Source organism: Schistocerca piceifrons, chromosome 7 (genome assembly GCF_021461385.2).
Source record: "Schistocerca piceifrons isolate TAMUIC-IGC-003096 chromosome 7, iqSchPice1.1, whole genome shotgun sequence".
NCBI classification, from domain to species: domain Eukaryota; kingdom Metazoa; phylum Arthropoda; class Insecta; order Orthoptera; family Acrididae; genus Schistocerca; species Schistocerca piceifrons.
In genome coordinates, this window is record NC_060144.1 from 440,441,445 (window position 1) to 440,467,107 (window position 25,663).

At 42.8% G+C, this 25,663-nt stretch overlaps 1 protein-coding gene across 1 annotated transcript in view; it reads right to left on the bottom strand.

Moving 5' to 3' along the window:
* Window positions 1–25,663, bottom strand: part of LOC124804991 (bumetanide-sensitive sodium-(potassium)-chloride cotransporter) — a 309,377-nt gene that overhangs the window by 56,394 nt on the left and 227,320 nt on the right. Inside the window, exons 7-11 of the mRNA XM_047265384.1 lie at window positions 19,419–19,558; window positions 15,481–15,672; window positions 11,721–11,952; window positions 4,921–5,042; window positions 627–762 (exon numbers count right to left, since the gene is read on the bottom strand). Coding sequence (XP_047121340.1) covers window positions 627–762; window positions 4,921–5,042; window positions 11,721–11,952; window positions 15,481–15,672; window positions 19,419–19,558 — 822 coding nt within the window. The remainder of the gene's footprint in view (window positions 1–626; window positions 763–4,920; window positions 5,043–11,720; window positions 11,953–15,480; window positions 15,673–19,418; window positions 19,559–25,663) is intronic.

Sequence of the window (25,663 nt, forward strand, 5' to 3'; positions counted from 1 at the left end):
ACTTCCTCCCAAAACATGAAAATCTTGCAGTAGAAGAGATTTGCTTCGCAGTATCGAAGGTGAAAAAGTGCTCAAAGCTCTTAAGGCACTTCATGTTTACTAGACTTTATTTCAAATAGTCGTCCTTGTCACAGTCTTGAATACTAATCATCCTCCTAGAACAGACTGTATAACAGATGATACTGTGACCCGGATTCCAGGAGGGTTCAAGTGCCCCCTCTTGCGGACACCTTTGGTTGTATACTTTACAGAGGTAGCATGCAGTGACTGCTTCCACCTGTTAATGTATTGCTTAATTCGTTCCACATCCCAAATGATTGTCTTCCTAGATGGTGCGGAACAAAATGCTTGAGTGCTCAAGTTAAAATGGGTTTCATCTTGCTAGCGGTGAGCGCAATCACAATCATATTTCATTTATTGTTACTAATCGTGAATATCCTTCAGAACATCTAAACCAACTCCAGATGCTATCGTTTAATTGAAAGTACGTGTTAAGGAGAGAAACATAAATTATAATCCTTTACTTTAAACGTCAAAAAATATGTCCTTTTGTTTTCTCTCTATGTTTCTATTCTCTCTAAAAACAAGTAAATTTTAAGAAAAACTGTGCAGACATAGTTCCTCACCTGGCTTGCGGTAGACCACGATGAGGTAGAGAGCGAAGATGATGACGAAGGTGATGACGGATGTTAGCCAGTCTATAAGGAACATGATGGCCACGCACATGAAAAATCCCACGAGACTCAGCCATGTGTTGTAATACTGAAACAACGACAGAATTGTGATACATTTTCCGTAAGAAAGTTATGCTATTTGGACTAATTGTTCATAAAAATGATTTAACTACTGACTTAACTGACTGAGGTAACATTATGAACAGCAGCGGGAAAAATCTTCGTAAACCGCGTAATATCGAACGACGCTGCGCAATGTGCATAGCTCTCGCATTTGGGAAGACAGGGTTCAAATCCCCCATCGACTTTTTCGAATACCTTTCATACGCTAGAGTACTGATTTTTGTCGTTCGCCGTTGACAAACGTTGACGCCATACAATCAGTGAAAACAGTCTCAGTCAGTTGTCACTGCGTAAATGTAAAACTTCTCATCATTTATGCCATCTCATTTTCTTTTCTGTTGAAACTCTTAGGTACTGAAACCGTTATTTTTGTTTTCATCAGGAACGAAAGTAGACGGATACTCCTTTTGTCTCTTTAGGTCAGCGGTTTACCAGCTGATCCATCCGAACAAGCTTTTTTCTGTGGTTCACACGCACCTGAGTGATGTTCCAGAACAGATCACGAAAGTGTCTTATTAAGCAATCTACTTTTTTAAAACAGCTACATCTTCCCAATATGCTACACCGACTCATGTCAACTGCGTGACATATAATGGAGGCTGTGTATTTCATTTGTTCCCATGCATTGCTACTCTTATTGTTTGTATGGCCTGGCGGACTTCAGTTGCGACCCATTTACCATGTTGTCAAAGTATGCTACGTTTCCCAACATTACGAGTTTGTTGGATTAGTTTAGGTTGACATTTCTTCAAGACTTGGTTGGATAACACTAGAATTTTTACAATACCTTCTTCTCATATAATAGCCGCGGTATCTTCGAGATGTCACTCAGCCAAGATTACCTTCTACGTAACACGAAAAGCGGGGGAGCTGTTACACTTCCTGAATCACATTCAAAATTGCTTTTGAATCTGCGGTTGACTCTTCGTTCAGTATAACGTACTGCATCAAGAAATCAAACCATTCGCAAAACTGACCAGATACCCCATAAGTAGATGGCGTTGCTGTTTTCAAGTACGCTGGATAATCAACTCTGACACACTCCTACGCCCATTAGATTTGTGTATACACATTTGGCCTTTTATGTTAGTTACTATAAGTTCTTGGGTACCTACACACCCACGGTACCTATTTTTTGTTTTCTGCGATCGACTCTACACTCTTCCACACACATTGTACATATTCAGCGCCCCATCTAGTGAAATGAAAAATTATCGCGGCCGTGTTTGGCAACAACAGACAATATAACATTTAAGTAACTTTGTATTCTTGCTCGTTTTCAAAACTTTCTGCTGAAAAATACTGCATGCAAGTAACAAATGACAAACTTAAAATGTCTCATTTGTAAATACTGAGTTTGACGAAGGTGCAATAATACACTCTTTAAAAGGATTGTGGTATTGTTCATTATAAACTAATGCACTTGTGAAAGCATGTTCTACCAAGAATTACATTAATTATATTTTGCGGAAAATATAGTTGGGAATAAATGATTCCCGTATGACACCAACAGAGAAGAGAGTAATTTAGAATAATACGATCATCAATAGTTAGGAACTTAACACATTACGAACATATTGTCTCTACATGAATAACAAAAATTTTAGTAGGAAATTTAAGCTCGGCATCTGTTATTGGCTTTTGTAATTAAACAATATAAGACAAAAGACGGAGGAAAGGTTTGATTTTTACGAGCAGTGGCCGAAACGATAAGCTGGGTGAAATAGAAACAAGGCTTCATAACATTTTGCAAGTTAATCTTAACACAAAACAGTGTAAGGAGTGCATACATTTCGTTGTGTGATGGTAAATACTGCACCTGGGCACTGAAAGACTGTCACAACAAAACAAACGAAGTTTGTAAATGTAACCCTGTGCGGTTAAGTGCTCTTTCAGTTGTTTGTATCACTTGTATTGTAATCCCTGGGGGGCGATGGCTTAGTTTCTCTTCGTGTGAATGTAACGTAGTTCACGACGTAATGATGTTACTGAATTAGTACGGTTGTTAGTACCTTATGTTGTTTACAAACTCATATGTTGTCAAAGCAGAGAGTACGCACTGAAGTACGAAAGCAAATCAGTAAGAACAGAAATTATTAATTACTAAAAATTATCTATTGTTCGACACCTTTCGGCAGTAGTCGAGGTTCTACTTTGAGTGCCTGAATTCTGTGCGGAAGCTTCTTTTATCACCATTGTTCATGGCATAAAGGCTGGCCACCGCGAATTATTGCACGAAGTCTAACTAAAATAATGGAATCAGTTTTCTCTGTGGTAACATACGAAGTGTTCTATTGAATCTACGTTGATCTACACCTCTGAGATATGATTTGTCAAACAGAACAAAAACTACGCTCGAGTCATTGAATTCTCGTGGTGTATGTGAACGCTTGTGTAACGATTCTTGCGTGGGAAATTGTGGGTAATCATTTCTGAATGTGTGTGTTTTTTTTTAGCATTTCAGATATTCAGGTATTGATATTGGTTTGGACGTCGTTTTTTTCCTTGAAAAATTAGGGTCAAACTTGCTTGAGGGGCAGAACGCACCGCAACAAGCAGACATCAGACACAATTCAGGTCAGGGCTTTGGAATGTTAGCAGCCCATCTATCGCATTAGTGACGTAACAAAAGTGTTACCTGGAAGCACAGGTCACTCATGGGTAGTAAACTTGTCGTAGACAAAGTGTCGTGGCTAATAAACTGTATAACAAACTTAGTTGATGCATGGTTATCAACTATTTCTGCATACAGAAAAGTATCCTGTATTATGTTTCACTTTAGAGTTGCAGCTTTCTGTTGATTGTTAAAAAGGCACCAAAGAAGAGCAACAGAGTTAATAAAATATACTGCGAAATTCAGTCTAATACGCGAAGGAGAATAGTTAAAGACACAAGACAGTTAAAGAATTTGGACAAATGACTAGTTAAATATGACCAACTATTACAGATTTACTGGCGTATCATTTTCTTTTTATTCTCAATAGAAACCCACAAAATAAGCATTTTTGCAAGTTCAGGGAATCAAGTGTACAGGCCCTAGGGGCAAAGGTTAGTTTCATTTATTTTTGCATTCCCTAAACTTATTCAATGATCTTATAGTAGCAATCGTGGTCAAAATACTTGTGACAGCCCTATTATAGTCCTATAAAATATTGTGCTTGTTGTGAAGTGACGGATAAATCCAATACTAGGGCAGGATAACTATATATCTTCATATAAATATACTATACATCTTCATATTAATATACAGAATTTTTAATTTTACATAATAGTAGATGCGTTGCCGTATTCTCTGTTACGTAATCATTTCGCTTTTATAAATAAATTTTTCTGCATCTAATAGTTTTGTCGTAATCACTTAAAATGACGCGTTTGCTTCCCAAATAATTAAGAAAACAAATACTTCTGTTAGCATCTGGTATTCCGGCGATTTGATGTAGTAGCACGTAACAACGCTATTAGGTAAGAGAAGCCAGCAAACAGCGCGATAGTGAACAGAACTAATGACTGTCCGTTTGTGGCAATAGGAGTGATAGCAGTGACTAATGGCCTATTTTGAAGTAATCGATATTACAGACAAAGTTCTTACTATACAGTTTTTCTCTGTTAGATTCTAAGTGAACTAGTACTCAGACAACAAGAATCATACTACAGTCTCAAAGTCGGCGAGTAAGACGAAGCAGTGACTGATCAAACCATCTCTTTCTTATGTTCAAATGTGTGTGAAATCTTATGGGACGTAACTGCTAAGGTCATCAGTCCCTAAGCTTACACGCTGCTTAATCTAAATTATCCTGAACCTCCGCCAGGACCAGCCGCACAGTCCATGACTGCAGACCGCTCGGCTAATCCCGCGCGGCTCTCTTTCTGATGTGGCAGACCATTTATTCTTGACAATAATTGGATTTGCTTCTCTCAATGATGACAGATAAGAAACTAAATAAACTCAAAGAAACAGCTGAAAAATAGGAGAACGTAACTGATTCCATTTTAGAGGAGAAGAAAGAGCTTGTATTGTACCTTTTTTAATTAAGACAGTTATGGTTTTCTTTTTGAAGAATAAGGGGTATGAGTTCATCATCTCAGATAACATAGTGTCGTCAGTGAGACTAATACCTCTTACCTTAAAAGTAGGCCTCCAGCCAAGTGGTTTTATGAGTGCGGCGTGGAATGTGCAGAAGTTGATGAGGGCGTAGGACGCCAGGTAGAAGTTGGAGATGAGTGGCGCCACAGCATTCAGCTTAGCTAAGGGAATAAAAACAATTGTTACATTTGTTCGTGACTACATGAGATGTCGAGTTAGTTTGTGCAGGGTTACTTTTAATTTAGGATTTTTTGGAAAATTTACAGTAATCACGCCCCTGAATATTCCAAGATTAAGGTCCAGCGTACAGCTTCAACTGTAAAGCTGATGACACTCTTTCTGTTAAGTACTTTGTCATGAAGATGATGACTAATTGTTATTTCAGAATTAATTTGAATCTTCATGTCGAACATGTTAATTTTTTTCTGTTGGTTCATCGTTGCTTTCTTCACATTCTTATTTGCTTTCAGTTTTAGATCTAAATTCTTTTCGATTTCATTTCCCTACCTAAATGGGTTTACTATTTCTGTTGAGTTACAGGTTCGGTTCGGTTGTTTGGGGAAGGAGACCAGACAGCGAGGTCATCGGTCTCATCGGATTAGGGAAGGATGGGGAAGGAAGTCGGCCGTGCCCTTTCAAAGGAACCATCCCGGCATTTGCCTGGAGCGATTTAGGGAAATCACGGAAAACCTAAATCAGGATGGCCGGACGCCGGATTGAACGGTCGTCCTCCCGAATGCGAGTCCAGTGTCTAACCACTGCGCCACCTCGCTCGGAGTTGAGTTACATGCATGTCTGAAAGAACAGACACTGTTGATGATCCGCAGCTGTACGAAATAATTCGAAACTAATTCGCTCTATGTGAATTCCTTTGACAACTTTATTAGGTGCAAATCTACTAACCAATAGTGACATACGAAAATTTGCGCTTGGCCGTGACTCGAACCCAGATTTACCAAACATCGCGAGCTGTCGCTTTAAGCACTTCGGTTGTCAGTGCACATTCCATCGACCGACCCATCGTCTACATCCTTATATAGTAGTCCACTGAATTCATCACCTACCGTTCACTACATTACTTGAGTTCCCGCAACAAGGAGAATGAGACAGCGGTGAATCGAGATCAATGTTTCCAGAATGAGATTTTCACTCTGCAGCGGAGTGTGCGCTGATATGAAACTTCCTGGCAGATTAAAACTGTGTGCCGGACCGGGACTCGAACTCGGGACCTTTGCCTTTCGCGGGCAAGTGCTCTACCATCTGAGCTACCCAAGCACGACTCACGCTCCGTCCTCACAGCTTTAGTTCTGCCAGTACCTCGTCTCCTACATTCCAAACTTTACAGAAGCTCTCCTGCGAACTAGCACTCCTGAAAGAAAGGAGATCAATGTTGTTATCACCATGTGCCGGCTTTGGCTTGTAATACATGGGGGTGTCTGAAAGAACAGACATCGTTGTCAATTCACAGCTGTACGAGATAATTTCAAATTAATTCGCCGAATGAGAATTCCTGTGACATTAGCTGTATTCAGCATAAATCTACTATCCAGCAGTGACACAAGAAAATTTGTGCCCGACTGGTACTCGAACCCGGATTTCCCGCTTATCTCGAGCAATCGCCTTAATCATTTTGGCTATTCGTGCACTCTCCCTGGGCCATCCCAAACACGTCGATAACAACACTGGCCTCGATTTCTCATTGTTTCAGTGTCCCTTTTGCGAGAACGAGAGTAATGTTGCGAGCATTACATGATGAATTCAGTGGACTACTTTATTAGGATACAGACAGTGTGACTTATGGAAGTTTGGGTCGGTCTGGGGAACAGGCACGGGTAGCCAAGGTGGTTAAGGCGACAAGTGGGAAATCCGGGTCCGAATCCCAGTCCAGCACAAATTTTCACGTGTCACTAATTTCACAGTTTGCAAATCAATTTCGTAAGATTAGAAAATGGACACAGAGACTGAAGAGAGGCGATGGGCAGAGGGAGTGGAGATGAAGAGATGGACAGAAAGGGAAAGGAGGATATGGACAGAGAGAAGGGGTAGGAGGAGATGGACTATGAGGGGATGAGGAGAAGATGCAGAGAGAGAGGGGGGAGGAGAGGGAGGTGTAGGAGGCAGGTGGAAAGTGAAGAGGGGTGGGAGAAAAATAGGCAGTAGATGGAGATGGGTAAATATAACGAGACTGACCTGATTTTCCTAGTCTCTCCTCGGTAGCACAACTCTTGATCACCGCAAAACTGGAAGTCTAAATAAATCAGTGTGGGATTGTGTTTGCTCAAAGGAACACCTCGATTGGTTCAAATGGCTCTGAGCCTATGGGACTCAACATCTTAGGTCATAAGTCCCCTAGAACTTAGAACTACTTAAACCTAACTAACCTAAGGACAGCACACACACCCATGCCCGAGGCAGGATTCGAACCTGCGATCGTAGCAGTCCCGCGGTTCCGGACTGCAGCGCCAGAACCGCACGGCCACCGCGGCCGGCGAACACCTCGATTCAGATTGCTTTAAAAAACAGATTTATTTCTTGCAAAGTCTGGTTATTATTAACGGTGACTGGTTTGTCAGCTAATAACATCTGTTAGCACTCTGGATCAGACCGGAACCTACAATTATAGTGATGATGATGTTTGGTTTGGTTTGTGGGGCGCTCAACTGCACGGTTATCAACGACCGTTTACAGTCCCAATTGTTACATAGTCCGATACATTTTTTTTTACACAGTTCAATCTAGCCACTGTCACGTATGATAATGATGATGAAATGATGAGGACAACACAAACACCCAGTCTCAGGGAAGACAAAATCCCCAACCCGGCCGGGAATCGAACCTGGGACCTTGTGATCCCGAGGCAGCAACGCTAGCCACTAGACCACGAGATGGGGACACGATAATAGTGGCGAAATTAACTGCTATATTGGGCCACAAAACAAAGTTTACATTTACACAAAATCGTTGCACTTTTCGCTTAGCACAGTCCTGTAGTAATTGATTAGAGAGGAAAATGCAATGATCGTATGGCATTTATTGGGCGGGATATCACCTTCGGGGTTCAGCCGCCGTATTGCAAATCTTTTTAGTTGGCGCCACTTCGGCGACTTGCATGTCAATGATGATGATGGACACACAACAGCCAGTCCTCTGCCGGGAAACGAACCCGGGCCCCCTTGCGTGGTAAGCATTAACGCTACCGCTGCGCTATGGAGGCGGACGATTAGAGAGGTTTACATTCCGATAGTTCAATTAATTCAGTTCATAATGTTAATCACCGCCTCCGACAATCACTAGTTTTAACGACAACGCCATTCCACACTTCTCGTCAATCACGACACAGTTCAGTTACGATGTTTCTTAATTTAAGTTATAGATAATCACTCGTAAGTTATTACTCATTAAAGTTGACCGAAGCCGCTACTATTCGGTCAAGTAGCTCCTCAATTGGCATCACGAGGCTGAGTGCACCCCGAAAAATGGCAACAGCGCATGGCAGCTGGATGGTCACCCATCCAAGTGCCGGCCACGCTCAACAGCGCTTAACTTCGGTGATCTCACGGGAACCGGTGTATCCACTGCGGCAAGGCCGTTGCCTGCGTACACGGGTGAAAGGCTAGTTAATTTATATTTACGTTGGAAAGAACAAATTTTAGTTGACGACTACCGATATGCCCGAGAATCAATTACCAGATCAAATCAACCAACGAAAAATCACGAAAACCTAACTAATTTTATTATATGTGTGCACAACAAGGAGATACTTATGATTTTTCCACGCCTAGACCAGCTTAGAAAGACTAAAAATTAGGATAACGAAATTTTCGTGGACGACGGCCAATATTCCCGAGAATCCACCAATAAGTGAATTCTACAAATGACTGAATAATTTTATCAGTGATTACTTTGTCCTCGTTAAGGGTGACACTTATGGATGTGCACACTTCGTTTCACACTTGTATTTACAGTGCAGCTGTGAAAAACTGCAAACGGAATTTTCCGTTGTGGATACCCTTGCTAGATTGCCATGTTGACCATTCAGTACCCAGATGATAAACTAAAAGACCCATCATGATTAAAGCCGATGTTCTAGTCAATGTTCAAGCTGATGCTGCCTCTACTGTGGCTATCGCATCATCTCCTGTTTCATTGGCTGTGTCAACATCAGCATCAGCATTTGATATACGGGTGCCTTACTTCTCTCGTAATCTAGTTGATACTTGGCGGTACTTATGAGAATTTTATTTTACATAATATGAATATAGTTAATTAAATGCACTGAAATGAAACGAAGGGATAGACGGAAATGAAATGAGTGAATATTCAGCGTGATAAATTGACATCAACGCTAACAATTCATATGTGCTGGAGCTTCATTTATTAAGTTCCGCTGACATTTTATTGTTTCTCATGTGTCGGTGCAAGAGAATCCCTGTTCGTTTTTTTTTTTTTTTTTTTTTTTTTTTCAGTGAGGAGTGTCCTGCCGTTGACAGGCACATATATCTGAGAGGGACATACAAATGTATCAACCTCCCTTTTCCATATATAAAACGAATATAGTTACACATTAGTATGAAAAGTTTTAATAATAACCACGTAGCTAGCCATTAAAAAGAGGAAAAAACTAGCGGATAGTTGAGTGAAAATGTAATAGTATTCCCAGTTCAGCATCTTCGGTATCAATTTGTATTAATGGTATAGGCAATCAATGGATAGTATCATATCCGATCAAAAGAAAGCAGGAAGTCACACTTAGTAATTCAACCATTGCAGATCGGGCACAGTATTCTGACTGGGGAAAACACGTATAGGGCCTCTCGATGCTCAGCCTTATGTCTGCTATTGTTCCTCATATATGTAAGTGATCTTTTGTCTATTATATAACAAGCAGAATTAGTTGTTTTAGCAGGTGACACTAGTATTGTCATCAATCGAAGCATACATACAGCAACAGAAGAAATGGTAAACAATTTTCTTAAAAGTATCATTGACAGGTTTGCTGCAAATGGATCTCACCTTCAATTTTAAAAAGACACAACATATTCAGTTCTGCTCACCAATGATAAGTGTAATATGTGGTGAGGAAATAATGAATAGTGTGAAAAATACAAAATTCTTAAGTTTCCATGATGATCTACATCTACATCCATACTCCGCAAGCCACCTGATGGTGTGTGGCGGAGGGTACATTGAGTACCTCTATCGGTTCTCCCTTCTATTCCGGTCTCGTATTGTTCGTGGAAAGAAGGATTGTCGGTATGCTTCTGTGTGGGCTCTAATCTCTCTGATTTTATCCTCATGGTCTCTTCGCGAGATATACGTAGGAGGGAGCAATATACTGCTTGACTTTTCGGTGAAGGTATGTTCTCGAAACTTCAACAAAAGCCCGTACCGAGCTAATGAGCGTCTTGATGAGAGTTTCAGTTGGAAAAAGCATGTTTTGGACCTTGTTAAAACCACTTAGCTCCGCCATATTGGCACTTAGAATCATTGCAAATCTTGGGGTGAGACGAATCAGTAAGTTGACGTGTTTTGAATATTTTCATTCAACAATGTCATATAGAATAAGGTTCTGGGGAAACTCATCTTTAAGGAAGGAAGTCTTCATTGTTTAAAAACATGCTGTACGAATAATACGTGATGCTCATCCACGATCATCTTTAGACATCTGTTTAAGGAATTGGGCATTCTGACTATGGCGTCACTGTATATTCATTCCCCCATGAAGTTCGTTGTAAATAATCCGCTGCATTTCATGGGTATAACGTAGATTCAGCCTTTATCTTAGAGTGACCAATAGACCGTGTAGCCTGTGGCACATCAGACCCAAATTTCTGACTCTGTCACTCAGGTAAATGCCAGCTACGGAATCTACAATAATGTCGACCGGCTTCAGTGCCTAGCATCGTCCTGGGTGCTTCCGATACTACATACTAATTTCAGAAGTGAAGGATCTGATATCCCAGCCCGGCGAGTTTGTAAGCCCATCTGAAGGCATGGACCTCGAAGACGGCCGCTAGACGGCACTGCTGGAATCTACGAGGGTTGCCATTATCGCTGCAAGCACCGCCGCGAGGACACGCCCTCTGTACCGGCCTTTCGGCAGTCGCGGCAGCCCTTTGAAGCCAGCAGAGCTGACGTGATTTGTTTACGCAGTTGTATTGGTATCGGTATACACCATTGTCTCGTTTCCGAATTCGCTGTGTCTCAGGTTTCGATCTTTGTTTACTTGCTGAACTTATTTTGTCGTGCCGTCTCCACTGTCCGTTGTTTTTAATTGCTGTTCACTTGTTTATTCTCAGGATACTCGCTGCGATTCCATCGGCCAGTCGGGGTTATCATATTCCGGTCACTATACCCCCACAATATGACGCAAAAAAGTTTATCGCTTACTACATTTTCGCTGTTCATACATTAAAACTTCAGCACCAGATATAACGTTTTAATTTATTACTTCTTTACTACCGTGTCTATTCGCACACAGATTCCAGGCAGTATCCACATATACCATTGGCTACACCCCCAAAATTACATCACTGTGTGATATAGTTCAGGAGATATGACGTCACAGATTTTTAGATGCGTCAAAACTACCTTCTTCATAAAATGATGCTCAAATTACCCAGATTATATTGATCCAGTGTTTCATAATGAGAGCACTTGTCGCCTTCCAACAAACTTTAAGCATAATTTCAATACTTTTCTCAACTTTTTCTCGCTTGAATGCCTACAGTCAAATATTTAATCCATTAACTCATTTCTAAAGTAATCAGACGTTTGAAGCTGTTTTATATATGGAGCTCGATTCTTTAAAGACTGTGAGGTTTAGGGTTGCTACTCACCAATGAGCAGGAAGCCCGCGGAGACGAGGAATGTGAGCACGTATCCGCGGTAGGGCTCGCCCGCCTTGCCATAGCCCTTGCTGAAGAAGATGAGCCCAGGGTAGATGCGGTCAATGCCCACCGCCTGGATGATACGGGGCACGCTCAGCAGGTTGGTCAGCGCTGTGGACAGTGTGGCCGCGAAGCAGCCGAGGTAGATCAGGGGGCCCCACGCTGAGGCCAGCTGCATAACCTGAGGGCCGGGAAACACGCACACACTGACGGGCAAAACCGAGCAGCCGAGTAGGTCAGGGGTCCTCACACCAAGGCCAGCAGCTTCGCCTGAGGTGCAGGACACACACACACACACACACACACACACACACACACACACGGATGAGCACAATCATTACTACTGCTTGATTAATAGTGGGCTGGCTGGTCCACATACGAACGCAACTCAACAGCGATTCTGCATCGAATGGATTTGACGTGTACGTGTCAGGTTTCTGGAGGTAAGTGTCACCAGAAATCTAAGCACAAGTCACGCAGTTCTCGCAAATTACGGGAAGGTGCCTTGTGTGGATGCGATACTGCAGCCAATAGCATCTCAAATGTGTCCCAAGCCTTTCAGATCAGGCGAATTTGGTGTTCAAAACATCAAACTTAGTTCATTATCATGCTCCTCAAACACTTGTAGCAGGATTCTGGTCTTGTGAGGCGGACATTTATCTTGAAGGAAGACAGCATAGTCGTCAGGAAAGATATCAAGCATGAAGAGATCTAGGTGATCCGCAAAAATGTTCACAGGTAGTCGACAGTTGTCAAGAAGTCCAGGTGACAGCCCTGCAGCCCCCCGTGAATGACTGTCCAGTCTCCGTCTGTAGCGCCGAGCTCCGTCGATGTTTCGAGCAGCTGTTCTCCTGGTCAACGGCGAATCTGGACATATCGTCCTGGTGTAACAATCAATGTGATTCATCAGCCACATCCAGAATGAGATTTTCACTCTGCAGCGGAGTCTGCCCTGATATGAAACTCCCTGGCAGATTAAAACTGTGTGCCGGGCCGAGACTCGAACTCGGGACCTTTGCCTTTCGCGGGCAAGTGCTCTACCATCTGAGCTACCCAAGCACGACTCACGCCCCGTCCGCACAGCTTTAGTTCTCCCAGTACCTCGTCTCCTACCTTCCAAACTTCACAGAAGCTCTCCTGCACGTGCATACGCGCGCAAAGCCACGGGTAAAAAATCCATCGTAAGGACCTGGTTCGATTTCAACCAAACCTGGTATACATTACGTACCGTATGGCAAAGATTCTGTGGGAGTAAGACAAGCAACATCCTATTGGGACGGGAGTGATAACCTGGAACGAGAAGGGCGAGGGAAGAGATGGGCAGACCATGAGGGAGGAGGAAGACATGGATGCAGATATGAGATAGGAGGAGATGGACACAGAGAGGGGGTGAGGGGGAACTGGACAGAGGGATGAAAGAGGTGGAGATGGACAGAAAGAGGTGGGAGAAGAAATGGATGGAGAAAGGGAAGAGGTGAAGCTGGACAAGGAGAGTGGAGGAGAATATTGACAGGGAGAGGGAAGGAGGAATTGGACTAACATACAGAAGAGCCAAAAATCTGGTACACGTGCCTAATATCGTGCAGGGCCTCCGCGAGCACGCCGAAATGCCGGAACACGACATGGCATGGACTCGACCAATGTCTGAAGTAACGCTTCAGGGAACTGACACCGTGTATCCTGCAGGGCTGTCTATAAATCCGTAAGAGCACGAAGGGGTGGAGATCTCCTCTGAACATCAGGTTGCAGAGCATTCCAGATATGCACAACAATGGTCATGTCTGGGAAGTTTGGTGGCCTGCGGAAGTGTTTAAACTCAGAAGAATGTTCCTGGAGCCACTCTGTAGCAATTCTGGACGTGTGGTGTGCGGCATTGTCCTGCTGGAATTGCCCAAGTCCGTCGGAAGGCACAATGGACATGAATGGATACAGGTGATCGGACAGAATGATTACGTACGTGCAACCCGTGAGTCGTATCTAGATGTATCAGGGGTCCCATATCACTCCAACTGCACACGCCTTACACCATTATACAGAGCTTCCACCAACTTGAAAAGTCCCCTGTTGACTAGCAGGGTCCATGAATTCATAAGGTTGTCGCTATACCTGTAAAATTCCATTCGCTCGATACAATTTGAAGCGAGACTCATCCGACCAGGCAAGATGCTCCCAGTTATCAACAGTCAAATGTCGGTGTTGACAGCCCAGGCGAGGCGTAAAGCTTTGTGTGGTGTAGTCATTAAGGGTACACGAGTGGGCCTTCGGCTCCGAAAGCACATTTCGATGATCTTTCGTTGAATGGTTCGCACGTTGACACTTGTTAATGCCCCAGCATTGAAATCGGCTGCAATTTGCGGAAGGGTTGCACTTGTGTCACTTGGAACGATTCTCTTCAGTCGTCGTTGTTCCTGTTCTTGCAGGATCTTTGTCCTGTCTCGGCGATGTCACACATTTGATGTTTTCTGATGTTCCCGGTACACTCGTGAAATGGTCGTACGGGAAAATCGCCACTTCATCGCTACCTCGGAGATGCTGTGTCCCATCGCTCGTGCGACGTCTATAATACCACGTTCAAACTCACTTAAATCGTGATAACCTGCCTTTCTAGCAGCAGTAACCAATCTTAACAACTGCATCAGACGCTTGTTGTCTTATACAGGGTGTTACAAAAAGGTACGGCCAAACTTTCAGGAAACCTTCCTCACACACAAACAAAGAAAATATGTCATGTGGACATGTGTCCGGAAACGCTTACTTTCCATGTTAGAGCTCATTTTATTACTTCTCTCCAAATCACATTAATCATGGAATGGAAACACACAGCAACAGAACGTACCAGCGTGACTTCTAACACTTTGTTACAGGAAATGTTCAAAATGTCCTCCGTTAGCGAGGATACATGCATCCATCCTCCGTCGCATGGAATCCCTGATGCGCTGATGCAGCCCTGGAGAATGGCGTATTGTATCACAGCCGTCCACAATACGAGCACGAAGAGTCTCTACATTTGGTACCGGGGTTGCGTAGACAAGAGCTTTCAAATGCCCCCATAAATGAAAGTCAAGAGGGTTGAGGTCAGGAGAGCGTGGGGGCCATGGAATTGGTCCGCCTCTACCAATCCATCGGTCACCGAATCTGTTGCTGAGAAGCGTACGAACACTTCGACTGAAATGTGCAGGAGCTCCATCGTGCATGAACCACATGTTGTGTCGTACTTGTAAAGGCACATGTTCTAGCAGCACAGGCAGAGTATCCTGTATGAAATCATGGCAGTGAATCGAGTAAGTACAGTACATACTGACGAAACTAAAATGAGCTCTAACATGGAAATTAAGCGTTTCCGGACACATGTCCACATAACAATTTTTCTTTATTTGTGTGTGAGGAATGTTTCCTGAAAGTTTGGCCGTACCTTTTTGTAACACCCTGTATACGAGTAGGTGTTGACCACAGCGCCGTATTCTGCCTGTTACCACATCTCTGTATTTGAATACGCATGCCTATACCAGTTTCTTTGGGGCTTCAGTGTGTAATTGGAAAAATAGATACCCACGCAACGCCGGGTACTCGACTAGTTTACCATAAATTTGGGTGAAATTAGTGATGACGAGTAGGCGCGGTCCCCTTCAAGGCAGGGCTCAGTGTTGGCTTCACTAGATCAGCGATCGGGTTGCTTCAGTTTGGAAGGGCTAGAGAGAGCAGCAGTTACCGTGTAGCTGTTCTGGAGTCCGTACTGGCAGTGTGGAGCACAGGCGGACACGGTGCCATTGACGAGGTCGGCGACGTTTCCACTGGCATCTCGCAGCGCCCCCGCGCCAGCCAGTAGCACGAACAGGGCGTACGAGATCATCGAAATCAGCAGCGCCAGCAGCGTCCCCTTCGGGATGGCCATCGACGCGTCCTGTGGCACAATCCCGCACAAGGTTAGTAAACTCACAGCACTGCCGTTAAACTTTTCAGTTAAAAGAAAAAGAGTTGGTTTATTTAACCATACTGTCAACAGCTTGATGCAAACATAAACATACAAAGTGTATCTGAAAGGTTCGGAGAATGGTCCCATATGTTAAAAACTACGCTGGTTACGATGCAGCGCCCGCACCTACAAATTCAAATGGCTCCAAGCACTATAAGACTTAACATCTGAGGTCATCAGTCCCCTAGACTTAGAACAACTTAAATCCAGCTAACCTAAGGACATCACACACAGCCATGCCCGAGGCAGGATTCGAACCTGCGACCGTAGCAGCAGCGCGGTTCCGGACTGAAACGCATAGAACCATTCGGCCACAGCGGCTGGCCCCCGGCTTACACCTTTAAAAACATGTCAACAGGCACCCCCTATCGAGCAAATCACCGAAGTGAAGCAATGATGCACGCTACGACCAAGCTATCTGAGTCAGTGTGAGAGCTCTTGTCACTGCAGAGTGCAGCGCCAAATGAAGCAACGTGGAAACATGAAATTTTGCTTAAAATTAGGGAAACGGCGACGTAGGGGCATTGGGTATCAGTATATGTGTACAGTGTTGAAGCAGTGAATACGAGGTGCATTCGACAAGTAATGCAACACATTTTTCTTCTCGGCCAATTTCGGTTGAAAAAATGAGGAATTTGTGTGGGACATCGTGGAATATTCCCACTTCAGTCCCTATTGTTTCACAAAGTTCGGATACGTGGCGGCACTGTACGCTATAGAGGAGCATTACAAACAGAGCGCTGTTTTTGAGTTTCTTTTGCCGGAAAATAAGAATATCGCAGATATGGGCGCTTGCAGAATGTCTGCTGAGACGAGGCAATGAACAAAAGCACAGTGAGTCGTTGGGCAAGGCGTTTGTCATCATCGCAGATCTGTCCGATCTCCCGTGTGCCAGTCGGCCGCACACAGCTGTGACTCCTGCAATGATGGAACGTGTGGACACTCTCATTCGAGGTGATCGACGGATCACAGTCAAACACATCGCTTTGTGTCTAGTTTTTGCCGCACACGCTGACAGACGAGCAGAAGCAAACTCGGATGGAAACAGAGATTTCATCAACATGTCTTATCGGAATCAGTAACTTTTGGAAATCATCCTTGCAGTACATGAGATGTGGTGCTACCAAAACGATACGGAGTCCAAGCGACAGTCAGTGGCATGTTACTCATCATATTCCCCGCCTCCTCAAAGAAGCCTGCTGACAAAATTCTAGGTTAATACGACTGATCACCTTTTCTCGACGGCAAGGGCTTGATGGTCCAAATGGCTCTGAGCACTATGGGACTTAACATCTGAGGCCATCAGACCCCTAGAATTTAGAACTACTTAAACCTAACCAACCTAAGGACATCACACACATCCATGCCCGAGGCAGGATTCGAACCTGCGACCGTAGCGGTCACGCGATTCCAGACTGAAGCGCCTAGAACCGCTCGGCCACACCGGCCGGCAAGGGCTTGATCCATCATGAATTTCTACCCGAGGGTCAAACTGTCAAACCCGGTACTTATCGCAGGAGTTTCGAAATGGTTGCTGCAATGCTTACGGTGGGTTCGGCCAGAACTGTACCGGAGTGGGCAGTGGAATTTCCTTAACGACACGGCCATCCGCACGTTGCAAAGCGCATACTCAACTTTCTCGCTGAACACAACGTCACTGTTTTCAACACACTCCTTATTGCCAAGATAATGATGCCGGCAGACGTTTTTGTTTCCCCACCTTGAATTAGCCCTGAAAAGTCCTACGCTTCGCAGACATTGTGAATATCCAACAATGCATGACTACGGTGTTTCGAGCAATTCCACAAGAAGTGATTGCAATACCTTAAACAATCGGTGTCAGAAGTGTGTTGTTGCTAATGTTGATAACTTGTTTCCTTTATTTACTGAGACCATTCATCGAACTTTTCAGACGCACGTCGTGTATACAGAGCGATCATGATCTAAAGTTGAAACAATGGTGTAAAATTACTGCACATTGTTCACATAGGTACAATACTTATGGCTGAGTAAACTTGACTTGTTAATTAGAGGCAGAATAGGAAAGAAAACTCAACGGAGATTGGGAATAGTACATCTGGGGATCTGAGACAAATAGAACAAACAAGACCTATTAAACTCGTTTATTTTAACAGATGAGGAGTCACTTTCTAGTCAAGGAATGTTCTAAAGTTTACTGTTACTTCTGATGGTAAGACTTGTAGATTCAGTGACATGATCATTTTTAAAGATGATGTCAGTGTATTACTGCTTTAACAAACAAACCAAGTTCATCAATTTAATGTTACAATAAAGTATTTGGAAATATAATAATTTTGGTTCAGAAAAGAGAATAAAAACCAAATTCATGCAATATTTTAGAGCTTGTTTTGAATAAACCTTTTTTTTAACCAGATTAATTTTGTTTCTGATACTCCTAGATACAAAACAGATTTCTACTTGTTCCTGTTCATCCCAAACACCAAATAACAACAACAATAACAATATTAATAATAAGAATAAGAAGAAAAAGAAGAAGCAGATCAACACTGCTGATTTTATTCACCCATCTTGTAAGTTTAAAGTCAAACACAAGACCTATAATCCCATAGAATTCTGAGTTTCGTATTTCTTTTTAAAATGATCAGATTTTTCTTTTAAATTCGAAAACTGTTTCTGTTCAGCCCAGTTTACGGTAGTTCAAAGCTCAGACTTGCTTCTCAGCTAGGAAAATACCACGAGAGGTGAGGAAGGCCCTTTGAATCAGCTAGATACGAGTCTAGCTAGAGTTTTAATAGTTTGTAGTATGATTCCTTACTTACTGCTGTATTCTAGCTGGAGGTACGAATTCATTCTTCAGCCTTCATTTTTGAAGACAGCCTTTTTTTCGGTCTTGGGAATGTTTCGCCTGTCCATTTGGAATTCCAGCGGTTTATTTCAGCTGTACTCTTGGTCAAACATTTTCTTCCTGTTCTATCATGGTTAAGAAGTCTTGACAAGGTTCAACTGGAGTCTTTCGTTTGCTTCGATGTATGTAGGACAAAGATCGCGCACACCTCGTGCCCGCTCATTTTCTCATATGTGCCCGCTAAAATTACTGTTGAGTAGATGTTTAGCGTTTTTACTAACATCCGACGCATCATCTGCCACTCCTCTTTGATCATTTTAGAGACAGCTGCGAGGTTCTCACTGGTCCGAGTTGTTGTCGGTCGACTACTGCGTTGGCCATCCTTCATTGTCTGCCGGCCGTCACCACAACATTTGTGTCACATGAAAACGGTGTCCTGACTCAATTCCGACAAGCCGTGCGTATTATGAATCTTTTGTCCACATAACATCAGTTTGGCACCAATATTTGATTGATACCCACTGTTCCTCTTCCTTGTCATTTCCAGAGATTGTATTTGAACTCCACATAGGTACTTTACCGTCTGGACTGATGCCTGTCAATATGGCCATGAAAAAAGGTCCAAACTAGGTTGTTCAACAATCGTCTGAAGCTAAGGCTAATAAAAATGTTGGAAAAAACCCACGAAGTCTTACAGGCCATTCTGTTTTGGTAGCAACACATAGGACATTAATCCGCTTACCAGAAGATGTATGCAGATATCCATTTCACAGTTCAGTGTAAAAGGCTCATAGTTTTGGCCCCCAGTGTACAGAATCTATATTTAGTTATTTTTTGCGGAATTTACCTTGAGGTCACCAGATATGTTTGCTCCCGCCTGAATTCCTGTGACGGAAGGGAAGAAGATGGCGAACACCGAAAAGAAATCCTGATCCATCTCTTCACTATACCTGTAGTCTGGACCCCAGTTCTGCTGGAATATGTCCGCTGTAACAGAAAAGACATTCTTTAGCTTTATTCGTTTTCTCCTGTTGTGATTCAGCAAGAGTGAAATACAGTGGAAGACTATAATTAAGATAGGACGGGATACCACATCTATAACGGAAACAAACATGAAGACGTCATGAATGACTAAGGGAGTATTCGAATTAATGCTTGAAAAAATAAAATACGAGAATAAGGCAGGGAGGCAACAGTACAGGTCGCGTTGGAATGAAATAACCGAAAAGAGCTAACAGGCTGGATCCCAATGGATGACAAAAAAGTTTACAGACATGCAGCAAAGATGAGTGTCTAAGAAAAATCTAGACACTCACAGGAAAATCAAACACAACTTCACAGAAGTAAAATGTAAAAATGTTATTTCGCCCACACTGATAGGCTGAAGGAAATCACAGGTAACCAACTTATCGCAACGAATAACGTAATAAAGGGAAAATATTAATAATGTCTTCCATGATTTAGAATTTTCATACAACTTTTCTGTGGAAATAGGGAAATCAAATGAAATACATTGAAGTGCTAGAGAAAGATAAGTAAACAGGCTGAATTCGGCGCTGCGGTCGGTAAGGTCTATATAAGAGTCTGGCGCTGTTATTAGATTGGTTACTGCTGCTACAATATCAGGTTATCAAGATTTAAGTCAGTTTGAACGTGGTATTATAGTTGGCGACGAGCTATTAGATACAGTATCTCCGAGGTAGCGATGAAGTGGGGATTTTCCCGTACGAACATTTTATGAATGAGCTACCGTGAATATCAGCAATCCGGTAAAGCCTCAAATCTCCAACATTGCTGCGGCGGAAAAAAGATCCTGCAAGAACGGGACCAAAGACGACTGAAGAGAATCGTTCAACGTGACAGAAGTGCAATCCTTCCGCAAATTGCTACACATATCAGTGCTGGGCCATCAGTAATTGTCAGTGTGCGAACCATTCAACGAAACATCATCGATATGGGCTTTCGGAGCCGAAGGCCCACTCGTTTACCCTTGATGACTGGACGACACAAAGCTTTACGCTTCGCCTAGGCCCGTCAGCTCCGATGTTGGACTGTTGAAGACTGAAACACGTTGCCTGGTCGGACGAGTCTCGTTTCAAATTGTATCGAGCGGAGGAACGTGTACGATTATGGATGCAACCGCATGAATCCATGGACCATGCATGTCAGCAGAGGACTGTTCAAGCTGGTGGAGGCTCTGTAATGGTGTGGGGCGTGTGCAGTTGCAGTAATTTGAGCCCCTAATACGTCAGACACGACTCTGACAGGTGACACATCTGATCACTTGGATCCATTCGTGTCCATTGTGCATTCCGGCGGACTTGGGCAATTCCAGCGGGACAATGCGACACCCCACACGTCGAGAATTGCTACAGAGTGGCTCCAGGAACACTCTTCTGAGTTTAAACACTTCCGTTGGCTACCAAACTTCCCATACTTCAACTTTATTGAGCGTATCTGGGATGCTTGCAAAATGCTTTTCAGAAGAGATCTCCATCCCATCTTACGGATTTATGGACAGACCTGCAGGATTCATGGTGTCAGTTCCCTCCAGCACTACTGCAGACATTAGTTAAGTCCATGAGAAGTAGTGTCGCGGCACTTCTGCGTGCTCGCGGGAGCCCTACACGATATTAGTCAGGTGTACCAGCTTCTTCGGCTGTTCAGTGTATAATACTTCAAGAGACGCCAGTGAGATGGTATTTTGTATCGTTTCCTAATTTGTACCACTGCTATAAAATCCACACCTCTTCTGTTATCCGACTTTTGGTAATGTTAGCAGAAACTACGTGCTTCTTGAACCCAAACTGTCAGCTAAGAGTCCTATGTGTTGAGGAACAGATCGTCTGACAAGAACATGTTACAGTGTTCATCTAACTTCTTGTGAACGTTGTAACGCAGAGACTTTTTCAGAGCGTATAAAACACGGGGCGCGGCCACAGCGGCTGTATTTGCCTGTTCCCACCATAAAAGAAGAGAGCCCAATAAAACTGGTTTGAAAATTCAAATCACAGATTCGAGCTGAATTTCTAACTCTGAGTGCGAATGGTTCCTCAATCAACAAGTCATACAACTAAATCAAAATGGTTCAAATGGCTCTGAGCACTGGGACTTAACTGCTGAGGTCATCAGTCCCCTAGAACTAAGAACTACTTAAACCTAACTAACCTAAGGACATCACACACACCCATGCCCGAAGCAGGATTCGAACCTGCGACCGTAGCGGTCGCGCGGTTCCAGACTGTAGCGCCTAGAACCGCTCGGCCACTCCGGCCGGCTACAACTAAATCGATCATATTATTTAATTATAGTAATTTTGCCCAGCGGACGAGTATCACAGAGGGATTGCTTATATGGAGGACCATCAACCGGAGAAGGCAGAGTAATTTTCACATGCTCCATTGGTCAATGTAGAAAATACTCAAGAAAGCCAATTTACTTAACAATTCTTGGCCGTTACGTTTGAATGTCAAGATGAAGTCAAAGGGTGGAATAGGCATACCAGTTTTCCACGTTGGAGATTTCGCGCCCAAACAGGTGTCCCAACCTGAGAGGCAAAGAAACCGAGCCGTCTTGCGGTGCGAGTCTACACCAACAGTTCGTTCCCTCCCGCTGTTTACGACTGCTGGGACCTGCTTGTGAACTGCGGATGCACACTGCACTGCGGTGCCCGATTTTACGGATAGCACCGAGATCCACGATCCAGCCTATTCGGCTTCTGATCTCGGACGCTTTCACTTCGTGGACAGTAGTACTGAAGAAATTACCGCCATTTTGTTACGAAAGTGTTGTCTCCCATCAACTTGGGAGCGGCCACGTGTTAGAACCGTCCATGTAGATCAGCATGATTCGTGTCCTGAAGCTTGCAGCAGTTACGTTGGTTGCTATCGATCAATTATACCGCTTACACAACGAGCACCAGGCATCACGACCGCACAAATCGTAATGAGGTAAGCCTTATCATTTGGCCCTTCCTCCCTTTTTCGTTATACGGATCTCATGGCTAGCATCTTGTCATTCTCCAGTTCAACCATTCACTCGCTCTCTAGGGACTGGACGTAACCTCGTTTAATTTTAGTGTGTTTTGATCTACTTTCTTGTATTAATTTCTTGTCCTACGGCAAGGTAGCTTCGTGCAATTGCACTCAGATTTTAGTGATGGGACAATCGACTATTTTTGTTCACTCGCTTTTTTCAGCCAAATGAAATAACCGAACGATACTAGTCTCAGCTATATGAATGTTTTCACTCACTCACCGTGTGTGAGTGGTTTCTTTCAGTGTGAGACAACCAACTGAAACAAGTCTCCGTCGGTTTCGGTCGTTATATGAATGTTTTCACTCATTCATCGCGTTTGAATGATTTCAATCAGTGTGAAACAACCGATGTGTCCGTCGGTTTGGCCGTTACATGGTGTTTGCACGTACCCGCCGGGTTTGTGTAATTTTATTTACATACTTTTTTAGTCTTTTCGGCCATACATGAAACATAATTAATGTTGACAACTTCCTTAGAGACAGGTAGACTATCTTATTTCAAGGAGATGCGAACAAAAATTGTGTATTTCTAAAAATAAAGTACATTCTAAATATATGAATTTACTTACTGAAGTACGGATTTTGGTAATTGTGGCATTAAAAATAAATTTTTGGTTGGTTTTAAAAAATTAATATCTGGTCCTACACTCTAGTTTGTGTATATATAAATTAACAATCACTTTTAAACAGATTTTTATTAGATCGGTTGCTTGTCTGTTTTTTTTTCGGTACAAATTTTGCTGTTTGTTTTAAAGTAGTTTCCCGGTAAGCTAGAGACTTAAAACTTTCAACATAGCTCAGAATTGAATGATACCGTAATATTAACTCGCTTTCGAGTGTGGTATGTGGCAAAGGGTACTTTGTTTTTCGGTCGGTTTGTCTGTTCGGTACAAATTTTGCAATTGATTGTAAACTAACATCCCGATAAGCTACAGACTTGAGACTTTCAACTTAGCTCAAAACTGGGCGACAATGCAGTAGTAACTCACTTTCTCTTCTGATCTGTGACAGAGAGTAGGTATTTGGTGCTAAACTTCCCTCTCAGCTCGATTCTCTCTAGTTTTTACATTCGCGGTCTTCTCGCGAGACATCCCAGTGTAGAAGCAATATATTAATTGACTCATCTGAAGAGAAACTGAAATGAACCTGAAGTTTACCACATGTCCCAATGCAATCTCATCAAAATGTTTGAAATCAATTGAAAAATTTCACACACACATGACTAAAAACCAGAAAATAACTATTTAAATAGAAAAACTTTTTAATATAACAAGGTTTTAAAACGAATTAATAAATATTAAATAATCTCTCGTAGCCCCATGCAAATACCTAACGCCATGCAGATAGTCCTGAAAATTTGTGCTTGTGAATTTTTAATAGCTACGACACTACCTGTAAAACTGAAAACGTAGGGCGTACGTATGTAGCTGATGATGTAGTTTTCTGTGCGAAATATTTACCTTCCACATAAATATATGGCTGAATATTAAAATGATTTTGCATTTGTGGACATCATCACACATTGCCTACAAAACGGAATGCAAACTCTCGCTGAAACGAGGTAAGGTTCCTTTCTTGTTCATATAGCCGTAAGGGAACCATTGCGCTCACCTCTGCACCCCCAACTAGGGCTGCAATACGTCCTGATTTCCCTGGAATGGTCCTAGTTTTGGGGGCATACAGAAGCGTGCTGGAGGGATTTCTATACAACTGTCTGGGATAAACCTGGACCTTTTTTCGTGCCTGTGGAAATTCGATTGATTGGAAATAGATTGTAATAAACCTTGGTTAACATTCATTAAAGGGGGGTCTATGGTAGTTTCTTCGTAATAGTCTATTAAAAACGCAGCGGTAAGCACGCTTAGCCGCTTTCCTATGCGCATACAGTATGTTCTAGAATTGTCTTTGCAATTTGGTCACGTATATTTTAGAAATGGGAATAGGTAGAAAGATACCGTTTACGGTATAATGTTCACACACACCTAAAGCTGTCTTTTCTTATTTTCCCATGTTAGTTATCGACTGTCCACCCTCCTGCAGCTGGCACAGTGTGTGGAACTGTTTGTATAGACCATACCTGACACCCGTGTCTTGTGGAACACCATTACATGTTACTTTTCGGGCGGAATTTGCACGAATTGTGAGCTCGCATCAGATCAGCAGTAGCACACTTCAATGAGAACATCCTAGGTCGGACATGGAACAAAATGTGTTCAAATGTGTGTGAAATTTTATGGGACTTAACTGCTAAGGCCATCAGTCCCTAAGCTTACACACTACTCAACCTAAGTTATCCTAAGGACAAACACACACACCCATGCCCGAAGGAGGGCTCGAACCTCCGCCGGGACACGGAACAGGAATATCGCTTAGATAATCTGTGTGCTACAGACGGCGCACGCATTTAAGGTGACCATCCGTCCCCCCGTTTTTCGTGGCAATCACGATTTTTCTAGCTCTGCCCAGAATTTTTTCAAAACTATTTCGGGCCACCTATTTGTCCCCGATTTAACAATTAAGAAACGATTTATCCAAAATTGTATGTTCATTTCACCTGTATCGGTATTCTGTTACTGAAAGGGTATTTTCTCAAATGAGTAATGTCTGGAGCACCGACAAAACACAGTTTGTTGTAAAAATTACAAAAGTAATGTTAGTGACTAAAGTAAATTATTGTGAACTTAAGATGAATGTTTTCATAAGACTGTTGTAGAATGCAGAAGAATGTTGAAGAAAATTTACTGCACTGATAAATACCGTATGCCTGGTCGTACACCTTCATATTAGAAGGTACTAATAAAATATAACTTAACGTACTTATTGTAACAAATGAAAGTGATGGTTTGCATTTATTACGTTCAATTCGGACTTCATTAGTAATGTTAATTTTTTAATGTATCCCGAATTTTGCTGTAGAAAATATGGTCGCCTCAACACACTGAACTCTGTTAAGCAGCTGCTAGTACCTAAGGTGTATATGAACATTATGCCACAAACAACGCCTACCTATTCCCATTTCTGAAATATATGTGATCAAAGTTACAAAGACAATTTT